The following is a 13,030-nucleotide window of genomic DNA, read 5'->3' on the forward strand; positions in this document are numbered from 1 at the left end:
AGGGGGTATGTGTTATGATAATCTTAGTGTCAGAGAAAATTAGCGTAAATATACAGTAGATATAGTAGAAGTTGTTCTACTGGAACATCCCCGTACCGGTGCCGTGTTGAACTACCTGACCTGCAACAATTACAGGCAGTCCCCAGGTTACGTACAAGATAGGGTCTGTAGGTTTGTTCTTAAGTTGAATTTGTATGTAAGTCGGAACTGAATATTTTATAATATCCACATTTTTTTTGGTCTCTGTGACAATTGGATTTAAAAAATGTTGGATTGTCATAAGAACCAGCATTAACAATAAAGCTTGATTACAGACAACTGTAATAACTGTTACAGCTGTTTATTTTAGCCTAGGACTAAAGTACAGAAAATTGCCAATTACCAGAGGTCCGTTTGTAACTAGGGGTCGTCTGTAAGTTGGGTGTTCTTAAGTAGGGGACCGCCTGTAGCTGATTTCCACCTTTACATACTCTTTACTGGGTTTGCCCCATATAGAGAGATAAGGAAAAGGAAATCTACCATATGATTTGATTCATTATGAACCAAACATACCTTTAGAATGCTGTAGTTACACAGATGCAGGCACATAATTTGTTTAATCAATGAGCTGAGTGGTTTTGCTGAAAAAACAAGTATAAATTTATGATAACGAAGCTCTACAGCTTCTGTGCTGGGGTTTAGTGCTTCTCCTCTCACATGTAATCACAGTGTTGTGCCTGACAGGCAGAAGCAATCAATCGCTGCACCATCCACAGCTGCTGTGTATGAGTGATCCAGATCAGTTTGATTAGTTCTGTCTGGACAGTTCAGGAAGCTCTGTGTGTAATGTGTTTATGTAGACAGCCATCAGCAACCAGCTTTTCCAGGGTCCTGAATGTTATAATAGTTTTTTCAGCGAAACCATTCAACTCAGTGATTAAACAAGATATGCTTCTGCATCAGCGTGGCTACATCATTCTCAAGGTATGTTTGGTTCATATTTCATGAAATCAAATGGTAGGTTTCCCTTAAACCTAAAAACTACTATAGACACAAATCCTTCAATTTCTATTTTTGCATAAGCCAACTAACAGAAGATCAACACAAGTCACATTATACATAAAATATGCAATAGGGCTACCATGTACCATGTGCCTATATCTATACAACTTGTTTCAATAAAAAATATTGTTAAAAAGTGCAGTGGAGCATAGCCAAATTGCTGTAGTGTAACTGCTGGGTGACAACCCTAAGAGAATAGGTCCACAGTAATAGGGCCACAATGATTGTCACTCAGCTCTTCCAGAAACAAATCTATCTAAGGAATTGTTACAAAAGAATATATTTTTGCCAGTGCGGCCGTGTTATCCTTCAGTTCAGCTATGGTGTGAAAAAAAGGATGGGGACATATGTCGTTTTTGTAAAGGAAATATCCACCTCTTTAGAGATTTCCTTTACAACAGACCTTTTGAAGCCCTAGCAGTAGCTTCTCCCAGGGCCACTCTGTTAGTACTGTGTACTGGAGCACTGTGGAGATCAATGGCGCCTGCACAGTCATAAGTCCCCGAACATTATGCTGTGGCATTGTGGGGACGGGTTCCAGACACGACTGTGGCGTTTTCAAACATCTGTGAGGAAAACTTGGAAATTTCCTTTCATTTCACATGTGGCCCCAATTAAAAGGAATAAAAGCTTAACATCCCAGGGAGCCCTTTGAAATGAGACATGTATGAATTGCAACTTATAGGAATCAGAATGTCTTTCTTTATCATGCTAGTGTTCTCTGCATGGATCTGTTATATAAAAGTTTTACATAACTCTATAGCTTCAGGCAGATAATGCAAATGATATACCTCTATGTAATAAATGATGTACCATTGGGATAAAGGTTAGATCAGAATCACTGCTTTCCTCTATAATGTATTCAGTGAAGATAATATGCTGAAAGGAGATCTATTATCTGGATCATGGATTGTAAACCAAGTACACTTACATGATGTGTGCCACTTCTATAAGGATCTTCTCTTCTTTTAGCTTCTTTTCTATTTGTTTTTACAAAAAATACTTTAAAAACTATGCAAATGAGCCTGAGGGGCTCTGCACTCCATAGATGTTAATGGAGCCCCTCATGCTCAATGGCATATGTTTGAAGCCTTTTTTTCTTAAAAGTCAAGAAAATAAGTAGTTAAAAAGAGAAGATCCTGAGGGAACGTGACCAGTTGTTTGGGCGCAACAATCCCATGAAGTCTTCTTTGTGAGCTCCATTCATACGCCATTAACAATTGAAGAAGACCTGTAAATATGGACAGGAATAGGACCTGATCTATCTTTTGCGGCTTGGGCAGTCGGTTCATGCATGGGAACCATGGCCTATAGCATGCGCCCATAGAAATTAATGGGCTAGAAACAAATGGATAGCACGTGTCCTAAAAGTATTGTTGTGCGCATAAGAATGGTGCTCAAAATGCATGGCAACATATCTGATTTTATTGGTGTGGGCAGTCAAAGCAAAATGGTTGTAGCCTGCTTGTGACCCTTCTACCATACACTACTATCCTTTTACCATACACTGCTATCAATTTTACATGGAGTGCTATAATCTATTTTACATGGACTGCTTGTTTTTAGGAGAATATTAGGCTAGTACCAGTTATAGAACTTAACTTAAAGGGGTGTTTCTAAAGACTAATTTTTGATCTTTGTTCCATTACAATGATTGATTCCTTCTGACAGGTTCAAAAGGCTTCTGTTTTAACGGTGTCAGTCTAGTTTTCAATACTTATGAAAACTGAGCTATTCTAAACGCCATCCAGGCGTTTGATGTAATAGTACGGCACGGGCGGCAGTTACTTGCCGACCCATATAGCACTGTTACGTCATGCTTCTGGCACTTATTAAAAAACACAAGCAATATCACTCAAATTTTTCAACTAACATGAAGTACAATGTGTCGTGATAAAACAGTCTCCAATTCACCTGGATATGTTAAAGCATTCGAAAGTTATAACCACATAAAGTGACAATGTATAAAATGGCCAAATCCTTAAGGGGTTTTGCAAAGTTTTGCAAATTGAAACTGAAAAGTGTTGCCCCCGATACCACTAAATAAACTGGTGTGTCCAACAGTTATTTTGTGAAGATGTCAGAGGTTTGTTAGAGAACAATAGTGAACAAACATTATGTGATAAAGCACCACAAAGTATTATGTATTTTTGAAATTTAAGGAAAATAGTATGTGTTTTGCAAACGAAAAAGATGAAAAGTGTGGCCCCATAAAACTAAATAAATCAAGTGTTCCTATTTTGTGAACACCTCAGAGGTTTGTTAGAGAACATTCGTAAGTAGCACCATAAAAGCCAAGGAACACTGCAGAAGGCTCAGAGATAAAGTTGTGGCAAAGTAGGTGTGCTGCCCACTGGCAAATGTTATGCAGGTTAAAAGATGTTCATAATTTGTCCATTATGTAACAGATGTTTATTTGCAGGCGCCATCTAATGGCCAAAGTTAATAACTACTTACATTCTGTTTTCCCCACCCACTAGCAGATACAAAGGATTGTGGGTAGGAGAAGGGCAGTTCCCTTCATGTCTACACAGAGAGAAGACCTATATTCAACCATCTTAACCCTTGTTGTAGTATAGCCGGTAAGGAGACTGTCTATAGGAATCTCTAGCTACTAGCAGTTATAGGACCACTATGTATAAAGTCTCTTATATGAAGTGTAATGTATAGGTCTGTAATTGCACTGTAATTGCATAGATGGGCCCAACCTCATGGTCGGCCATGTTTGGTCCCAAACTGTATATGTATCAGCTTGTTTCCTGTTATATGCTAATGTAATGTATGTAACCTGCTCCTGTTATATTATTGTACTATTCTAATAGATTGTACATTCCTGTTTTTCTTCAGTTTCACCCTAATCCTACATCAGTTTAATAAAGCTACGGACTTTCAACCAGTCTCATTTGTTGAACTGTAGGAAGGCGTTTAACTGCCTGTCGAGCTCCGCATAGACCCGGGGGTACGTGAAGTGGGGGCAGGACAGTGAAACGGCTGCTGGAAACAAGCGGGAAAGATTTAGACTACACAGAGGTCTGCTACTGTCTACGCAGTCACCTGCAAACAGGCAACACAGCAATCTCTAAACGGTCAAAGCATGTCACAAAGCCAAGTGTCTTCTATCAAGACAAGATCACGGGCCAGTTCCTCAAAAGCATCTACCACTAGCAATGCAGCCGCCATCGCCCGCGCAAAAGCGGAAGCAGCGAGGACACGGGCTACCTTTGCTGAACAAGAGATGCAGTTGAAATTACAACAGGCTTCCTTAGAAGCAGAGAGGGCACGACAACAGGCTTCCTTAGAAGCAGAACAGGCTTCTCTAGACTTAGAAAGAGCACGCCTGGAAGCTACACTCGAGAAGCTGACAATTGAGAGGGAAGCCGCAGCTGCCATGGCGGAAGCAGAAATCTTAGAGGCAGCCGCGTTCTCTCACAGCGAGCCCAGCAGACACAGTAGCATGCCTGATCTGGAACAAGAACCCCAGGATACACTAGAACGCACTTCAGAATATGTCCTTCAACATCCTGCGTGTACTCCTCAGACTACACATGAAACAAAGGTTACCAACTGCGAGTCAAGTCCAAGACATCATATTTTACGTCAAGAAGCGGACCTCAGACCACATTTCTGCAAGCAAGAGAATGCTACGGCTCAAGTCAACTTCCCTGCCTACCAGAGAACCCAAGCTTCATCCCAGCATCCAGGAAGTTACTACACTCCCAGACAGTGTGGCACTGTGAAACCCAAAGCAGAGACTTCTGACAGGTATGGCTACACACCACACTCTCACCAAGGCAACCATTTGCCAACCTGTCTCAGCACAAACCAAGCCACTATAGACTTTGCTAAGTTCTTTGCTAGACGTGAGCTTGTCACCAAAGGACTTGTAAAGTTCAATGATCGCCCCGAGAACTATAGGGCTTGGCGATCCTCATTCCAGAGTCTTATAAGAGACTTAGATCTGTCTTCTAGGGAAGAGCTAGATCTACTGGTGAAATGGCTTGGGGATGAATCTGCTGAGCATGCTAAGAGGATCAGAGCCATTAACATAAACTATCCAGAAACAGGCTTAAAGATGATCTGGGATAGACTTGATGAGTGTTATGGCTCAGCAGAGGTTATAGAAAATTCATTATTCAAAAGAATTGATGACTTCCCTAGAATAGCTAGCAAGGGCTACCAAAAACTTAGGGAACTAAGTGATCTGTTAACTGAACTACAGGTTGCCAAAGCAGAAGGAGATTTAAAGGGACTTGCATTTCTTGACACAGCCAGAGGTGTCAACCCTATAGTGCAAAAACTTCCTCACAACCTACAAGAGAAGTGGGTCAATCATGGTTTTAAGTATAAGGAAATCCATGATGTACAGTTTCCACCCTTCAGTGTATTTGTGGAATTTATTACTCAGCAAGCAAAAATCAGAAATGATCCCAGTTTTGATTTTACTCTATCCTGTGCCACTCCATCTGGTCTTAAACAACATAAAACTCCGGTAGCAGTTCACAAAACTAATGTTTCTTCTAAAAGTAATTCTTACAGGCCTTCAAGCTCCTCCCACCAGGATGGAAGATCCACGGATCCAAGTAAGCAGTGTCCCCTGCACCAGAAGCCACATTCCCTACTGAAATGCAGAGGCTTTAGAGAGAAGTCCATGGAGGACCGCAAAGCTTTCCTCAGGGACAACAAAATCTGCTACAAGTGCTGCCTAGCAACATCACACTTCGCAAAGGACTGTAAGGTCAGTGTTAAATGTACAGAATGTGACAGCACAGATCACAACTCAGCTTTACACCCTGGGCCACCACCGTGGGCCTCGTCTCATATAGAAAGTGGCCAGGAACAAGGTGGAGAGGAGGGAAATACTGAAACAGAGACACCAGATGTTACTTCTCAATGCACTGAGGTCTGCAAAGGACTTGTAGGTGGCAGGTCCTGCTCAAAAATCTGTCTTGTCAGAGTTTACCCAACGGACTGCAAAGACAAAGCCTTCAAAGTATATGCCATTCTTGATGACCAAAGTAATAAATCTCTGGCTAGATCTACTTTCTTTGAGATTTTCAACATTAAGGGACCCGGCTCTCCCTACTCCCTAAAGACTTGTGCAGGCACTGTTGAGACGGCGGGGAGAAGAGCTACTGGGTACACAATAGAGTCTATAGATGGTCGCACCTGCCTGACTTTACCAACCATAATCGAGTGTAACCAGATCCCTGATAACAGGTCTGAAATCCCTACACCAGATGTTGCAAAACACCAACCCCATTTGAAGCATATAGCTCATCTCATACCCAAGTTAGATCCTCAAGCTCAGATAATTCTGCTCCTTGGAAGAGATATCTTGCAAGTTCACAAGCCTAGACATCAAATTAATGGTCCTCACAATGCTCCATTTGCCCAGAAACTTGACCTAGGGTGGGTGATTGTAGGTGATGTTTGTATAGGTGGTGTGCACAGACCCACTTCGGTGAACAACATGCTTACCAGCACATTAGAGAATGGACGCCCTTCTCTCTTTCAACCATGTTACAGTAACATCTTCATAAAAGAGCTTCCACACAGCATTCCTCTACCCTGTCATATCACTAGCAACCTTTGTGACAACCATACTTGTACTAGTGACCATGACCACTTAGGATGCACAGTCTTCCAGAGAACAAAGGAAGACAATCAACTGGCAATGTCCTTTGAGGATAGACTGTTCTTAGAAATAATGGAGCAAGGAATAGTTAAAGATGAATCAAATAGTTGGATAGCACCTCTTCCCTTCAGACCCAAAAGGCAGTGTTTGCCTAACAATCGAGAACAAGTTTGTAAACGCTTTGCTTCCCTTAGAAGGAATCTTCAGAAAAAGCCTGATATGAAAGACCACTTCTTTAAATTTATGGAAAGAGTGTTTGAGAACTCCCATGCAGAGATAGCTCCAACCTTAAAGGATTCAGAGGAATGCTGGTATCTACCTATATTTGGAGTTTACCACCCAAAGAAACCAGGACAGATAAGAGTAGTATTCGACTCTAGTGCCAAATTTGAGGGTGTTTCCTTAAATGATGTCCTGCTGCCAGGTCCAGACCTCAACAACCGACTCCTTGGAGTGCTTCTCAGATTTCGCAGGGACTCTGTTGCATTTATGGCTGACATCCAACAAATGTTCCACTGCTTTCTTGTTAAAGAGGAACACCGAAATTTCCTTAGGTTCTTTTGGTTCAAGGACAACAACCCCTTGGAGGAACCCATCGAGTATCGCATGCGTGTGCACATCTTTGGTAACAGCCCTTCCCCATCAGTGGCTATATATGGACTTAAACATTCAGCCAGGGAGGGTGAGAAAGAATATGGTTCAGACGTTACACAGTTTATCAAAAAGGACTTTTATGTGGATGACTGTTTAAAATCGCTACCTACAAATGAGTCTGCAATCAGTCTTCTTAAGAGAGCTCAAGAATTGCTTGCTAATTCAAACCTGAGGCTCCATAAAATTGCCTCCAACAGCAAAAAATTAATGGAAGCATTTCCCTCTCATGATTACAGCAATGACTTAAAGGACTTAAGTACTGACACTTTTCCAATGCAACGTAGTCTTGGACTGCTCTGGGACTTAAAGTCTGACACCTTTACCTTCCAAGTCAGCGAGGAAGAGAAACCCTTTACTCGGAGAGGAGTACTATCTGCTATAAACAGCTTGTATGATCCTTTAGGGTTTGCAGCTCCTGTTACCATCCAAGGTAAAGCAATACTTAGAGATTTGACTCATGATGCCTCTGACTGGGATGAACAACTTCCCAATGAAAAGAAAGCCCTGTGGGTAGAGTGGAAGGATTCTCTAACAAATCTCTCTCATCTACATGTTGCACGCTCATATGCCCCTGTGCCATCTACAGAGGTTCAGCTACAAAGACTTTATGTGTTTTCTGATGCTTCTATCAAAGCCATTGCTGCTGTGGCCTATCTTAAAACAGTAGACATTAAAGGACAATGTCATATAGGATTCGTCATGGGCAAAGCAAAACTTGCACCACTCCCTGAGCACACTATACCGAGACTAGAACTTTGTGCTGCAGTATTAGCAGTTGAGCTTGCTGAGATGATCGCAACAGAGATGCATTTGGAGATCAAAGATGCTGTGTTTTACACAGACAGCAAGGTAGTCTTGGGATATATCTACAACGAAAGCCGACGCTTCTACGTGTATGTCAACAACAGGGTTCTACGAATCAGGAGGTCAACTTTGCCAAAACAGTGGAATTTTGTTCCTACTGATCAAAATCCTGCAGACCAAGCAACTAGATCTGTTGCTGCCAACCGCCTTAAAGACACTACATGGTTTACAGGTCCTGCCTTTCTATACAGCTCAGAACACGGCACTACGGATCTTGAAACATTTAAACTTGTGGATGCTGACAAGGATGCAGAAATCCGTCCCAAGGTATCGACACTACACACAGTGACTTCAGACAATTACCTTAAGTCTCGCCGATTCAGCAGGTTCTCAACCTGGAAATCACTTGTTCGTGCCATCACTTTCTTAACCCACATAGCTCGTTCTTTCAAAAATACCAAGCTTGCTAATGTTAAGGAGTGTAAAGGCTGGCACCTCTGCAAAATGTTCTTCAGACCAGTAACTGAACTAATGTTATTGCTGTCATCTGAGGACTCTTATGGTGGCATCGATTGACGCCAGGCGGGGAGTGTGCTGCCCACTGGCAAATGTTATGCAGGTTAAAAGATGTTCATAATTTGTCCATTATGTAACAGATGTTTATTTGCAGGCGCCATCTAATGGCCAAAGTTAATAACTACTTACATTCTGTTTTCCCCACCCACTAGCAGATACAAAGGATTGTGGGTAGGAGAAGGGCAGTTCCCTTCATGTCTACACAGAGAGAAGACCTATATTCAACCATCTTAACCCTTGTTGTAGTATAGCCGGTAAGGAGACTGTCTATAGGAATCTCTAGCTACTAGCAGTTATAGGACCACTATGTATAAAGTCTCTTATATGAAGTGTAATGTATAGGTCTGTAATTGCACTGTAATTGCATAGATGGGCCCAACCTCATGGTCGGCCATGTTTGGTCCCAAACTGTATATGTATCAGCTTGTTTCCTGTTATATGCTAATGTAATGTATGTAACCTGCTCCTGTTATATTATTGTACTATTCTAATAGATTGTACATTCCTGTTTTTCTTCAGTTTCACCCTAATCCTACATCAGTTTAATAAAGCTACGGACTTTCAACCAGTCTCATTTGTTGAACTGTAGGAAGGCGTTTAACTGCCTGTCGAGCTCCGCATAGACCCGGGGGTACGTGAAGTGGGGGCAGGACAGTAGGTTTCCGAAAACTGAGAACAGATACATAGAAATTAACAGGAGCTTTTATCAATCTAGCTCAATTAATAATCAATCTAAAAACATGGATTCATTATTATTCAGGCCACAAAAACAACTATTTAAAAACACATCTAGATGACTAACATAGAGCAACTTAACCGACATAATGTGACCTCTGAGTGATGCTAGTGACGTGGTGAAATCTATAGGGTGCAGAATCCAGGCTACAACCTTATGTAGTCCTGTGACATCTGCATTGAGCAAGTATTGATTTGCAATCTTTCTGTAACTCCTGTACATTCCTGTGGGATAAAGTATCATGTTGATATCTTGCTTTAGACTGTGTTCTATATTTTTACATTCTAAATCCATCCTCAATTGCCATAGGAGATGACTTAGGATTGAAGGTTTTGGAAGGACATTCCAATAAGAGCATAATTAAAGGGATTATCAAGATAACAATATTGACAGCCTATTCTTAGGATAGACCATCAATATAAGATAGAATGTGGCCGGCAAGCTGGTTGAACTGTGGCCTTTATACGTTTGAGGTCAGTTTATACACAATGCCCCAAGCCAGTCATGTCACCCCTCTGCTTACCATACTCTAGTCAGATATTTTGATGCTCTCAGTTTTCAGGGTAGAAAATAGTTACTGGCGAGGGTCTAAGAGAAAAGCAATGGAGCTAAACATTTATTTCTTTACTGGTTTTTTCCTGTACCAATTCTGTAATAGTTTTATATATTGTATACGTGCCCTCCGTAGGCAACCATTTACTAAATGTAAAAGAGAGAGGAAGAGCGTATCATGAATGAAGATGAAGTAAGGGGATCTTTTCTACACAAGATGGATCCGAGATGCCTCTGGGGATATAATGTGCTCCTGTGGGGAACATTCAGCCTCATCTGCATATTCTAATTGAAATGCTTTCAGGTTTACCGCAAGAATGAACAGCGCAGGCAAAGTTTCTGCTGATTCAAAGGCAAAAGTGTGTGCAGTGGGCAAAGTTTACTCGGCAAGAGGAGGAGGTGTGCAGAATATCCCCAGGCCGCACTAAATGGAAAGCGCTCAGCCATGTAACACTGATGAATATACAATCAAAACCTAACCCAGTTTACCATTTGGTTCTCGATTTCTCTAGGAGGTTTTCACTTTCATTTCTGAAAACCCTTAAAAGGAAGACATTTTTTCCAGTGAGTAAAAACACTGTCAGTCTTAGTTGTGGGTGTAGATGCATATATTCCAATGAAACCTGATCTTTATAATAAACCTATGATATGTGAATGATCTCAATATGTGTGTAAAATGCTGTGAAAGATGTCACTACCTTGTAGTTTTTGATGACAACAGTATGTCATTACAATGTGCTATCCTCAAGTAACTGACATTCATGCCAGATCCTCCAAAAATAACTACTGTGTCTCTGATTCACTGTTCTTTTAGACATACCACAACTGTGTCAAAACCTGCAGTAAAAGCTAGAATTATTTTATGTGTATTGGACTAAACCTTTTTGCAAATTTTAAGAAATTATAAGCAAATATGACTTGAGGTGTTTCTCTTATAGAGCTGTAAAATTATATTTCATATATTATACCATTCTTCAGTGTAATTTCATATTGGCCATTCAGAAAAGCAGGTTAAAATTAGATACTTAAAGGAAATGAACAACTTAAAAAAAAATATATCAGCTATAGTTACTCACCTCCCATCCTCTTCATCTAGACTCCGGTGCTGTCCGTCGCTAGACTTGACACACCAGGATCACCAAGAAAAGAAACTAATAATTAGCAGCACGGAGCGCAGGGACAAGATGTCTGGAGCGCCGGGCTGCTAATTATACATGCCTCTGGGAGCATGGGAGAGAGCAAGATGATGTCACGCTGGAGGCATGAATTCACTTCCTTCTCCTAGCATGGGAGAGGGAAGTGCAGGGGCATGCATAATTAGCAGCCCGGAGCACTGGACATCTTGTCCCCATGCTCTGTTCTGCTAATTATAAGTTTATTTTCTAGGTGATCCATATCAAGACTTGCAACAGACAGCGCTGGGATCAAGATGAAGTGTGAGTGAGTGTTTTTTTTAAGTGGTTAATATGCTTTAATGCCATGGTGCAGCTGCTTAAGCAAATGCAATTTTGGGTGCATAAAAAGAAAGATTAAAAACACTCCTCAGCATGGGCTATGAGAAGACCTGAGGAGAAGTTTAAACACAAGTAAACACTATAGGGGATTGTCCGGGTTCATAAAAAAAAATAATTGCAATAGAAGTTTCCATTATATTTTCTGTATCAATTTCTCAAGGTTTTCTTAAGATTCTAGGCCAGATATATGAAAAATACCCATTGAGTGTACAGATTATTGAATAATGGCGCACAGTCTTCAATTTTCTGGCACATCCTGAACTGCTCAGAAAGTGTGAACCAAAATTTCACTAGGTGCAGAATTTTGTGGCACGGTGGACACAGTGCACCTGTGACACAAAACTGACGAAAACACTTAATAAATACATGAACAAGCAGTTTGCCCATTCTTTTATGTAAAAAGTCAGACACAAAATTGATGCAAACTTCACGTTTCAGGTTTTTTTATGTGCAAAGTTATACAGAAAACTGGGGTAGGCAGTTTAATAGATCTGGCACAATATGTTTACCAATGGATAGAAATTTGTTCATGATCACGTGATGACACAAGTGATCGACTCCTTATAACATACATCTCTAATTACTCTCTGTGATACTAATGAGCCTTGTACATGATCATGACAGATTCCTATCCACAGGGAGAATACATTCCCCCTTGTATAAAGATATTAAAAAGCTTCAGCTTCTAAAAAGATGCTCGGGGGGGAACTTCTTTTCCATGTATACATATATATTTGTGGTCACATATCATTTATTACATGTAGGAACAATTTGAGCATCTACATAAATAGGTTCTTTAAGCTGATAATATACAGAATGGTTTTGTCTGAATTGTTTGGTAATCTCGAATGTCTTATTTCTTTCACCTTTGGCACTGAAAAAGAATGAAAACCCAAATACACCACATGCAATGCATAACCCCTATAGCTATGAATATTGGCTTAGCTGCCAAATGAAAGAGAATTTACTAAAACTTAGTGGTCTCCCCTGGGTACTTTTCTACAGACAAAAATGTATTTTATAAAATGTATAACGCAATAACTAAATGGATACAGGATACCCTGGCACTGAATGCTAGCACTGTCATGGAGGCAGTGGAGAAATGGGAAACAAAAAGAATGGGAAAGATTTGGACAAATCCAAATAGACCTACTATAATGAAATCATAATCTTCTGGGCATCATGTTAATTTTCTGTTGTTATGGGAACAAATATTTATAAAAACAGTTTTTAAAAAGAATGGAGTGAAAGCCACAATAAAACCACACAAATATAGTTACATACTGCACCTTGAAAACCAGAATCTCAGTTTAATTTTTGCTGCAGGTTTTTTCACAGCTTGTAGAAGATATTTGCTTAAGGCCCCATGCACACGACTGTATTGGGGTCTATGATCTAGCTGCATACATTTTCCCCATTGAGTTCTATTACACCTGATCACGGTGCGGTGGGAGCACAACGACTCACTGCACTGTGGTCAAGCCATTCGGCCGCAAGAGATGAGTCTTATTTTCGGGC

General features: G+C 40.7%; 2 protein-coding genes across 5 annotated transcripts in view; one reads left to right on the forward strand and one right to left on the reverse strand.

Moving 5' to 3' along the window:
• The window catches only part of CDH4 (cadherin 4), a 512,453-nt gene that overhangs the window by 125,739 nt on the left and 373,684 nt on the right, over positions 1-13,030 (reverse strand). The gene's annotated exons all lie outside the window — the stretch shown is intronic.
• LOC140064269 (uncharacterized) lies at positions 3,421-9,567 on the forward strand. 3 transcript variants are annotated; one of them, XR_011847741.1, is made up of 3 exons: positions 3,421-3,623; positions 3,889-8,964; positions 9,230-9,567. XR_011847741.1 is itself a non-coding variant. In XM_072110988.1 (2 exons), exon 2 carries the CDS (start codon positions 4,136-4,138, stop codon positions 8,708-8,710), a length of 4,575 nt encoding a protein of 1,524 aa, XP_071967089.1. In that variant the 5' UTR covers positions 3,421-3,623; positions 3,889-4,135; the 3' UTR covers positions 8,711-9,009. The 3 variants fall into 3 exon arrangements, 1 of the variants encoding a protein (XP_071967089.1); XM_072110988.1 differs by lacking the exon at positions 9,230-9,567 and having other exon boundaries at positions 3,889-9,009; XR_011847742.1 differs by lacking the exon at positions 3,421-3,623 and having other exon boundaries at positions 3,840-8,964.

Source organism: Engystomops pustulosus, chromosome 6, assembly GCF_040894005.1.
Source record: "Engystomops pustulosus chromosome 6, aEngPut4.maternal, whole genome shotgun sequence".
NCBI classification, from domain to species: Eukaryota; Metazoa; Chordata; class Amphibia; order Anura; family Leptodactylidae; genus Engystomops; species Engystomops pustulosus.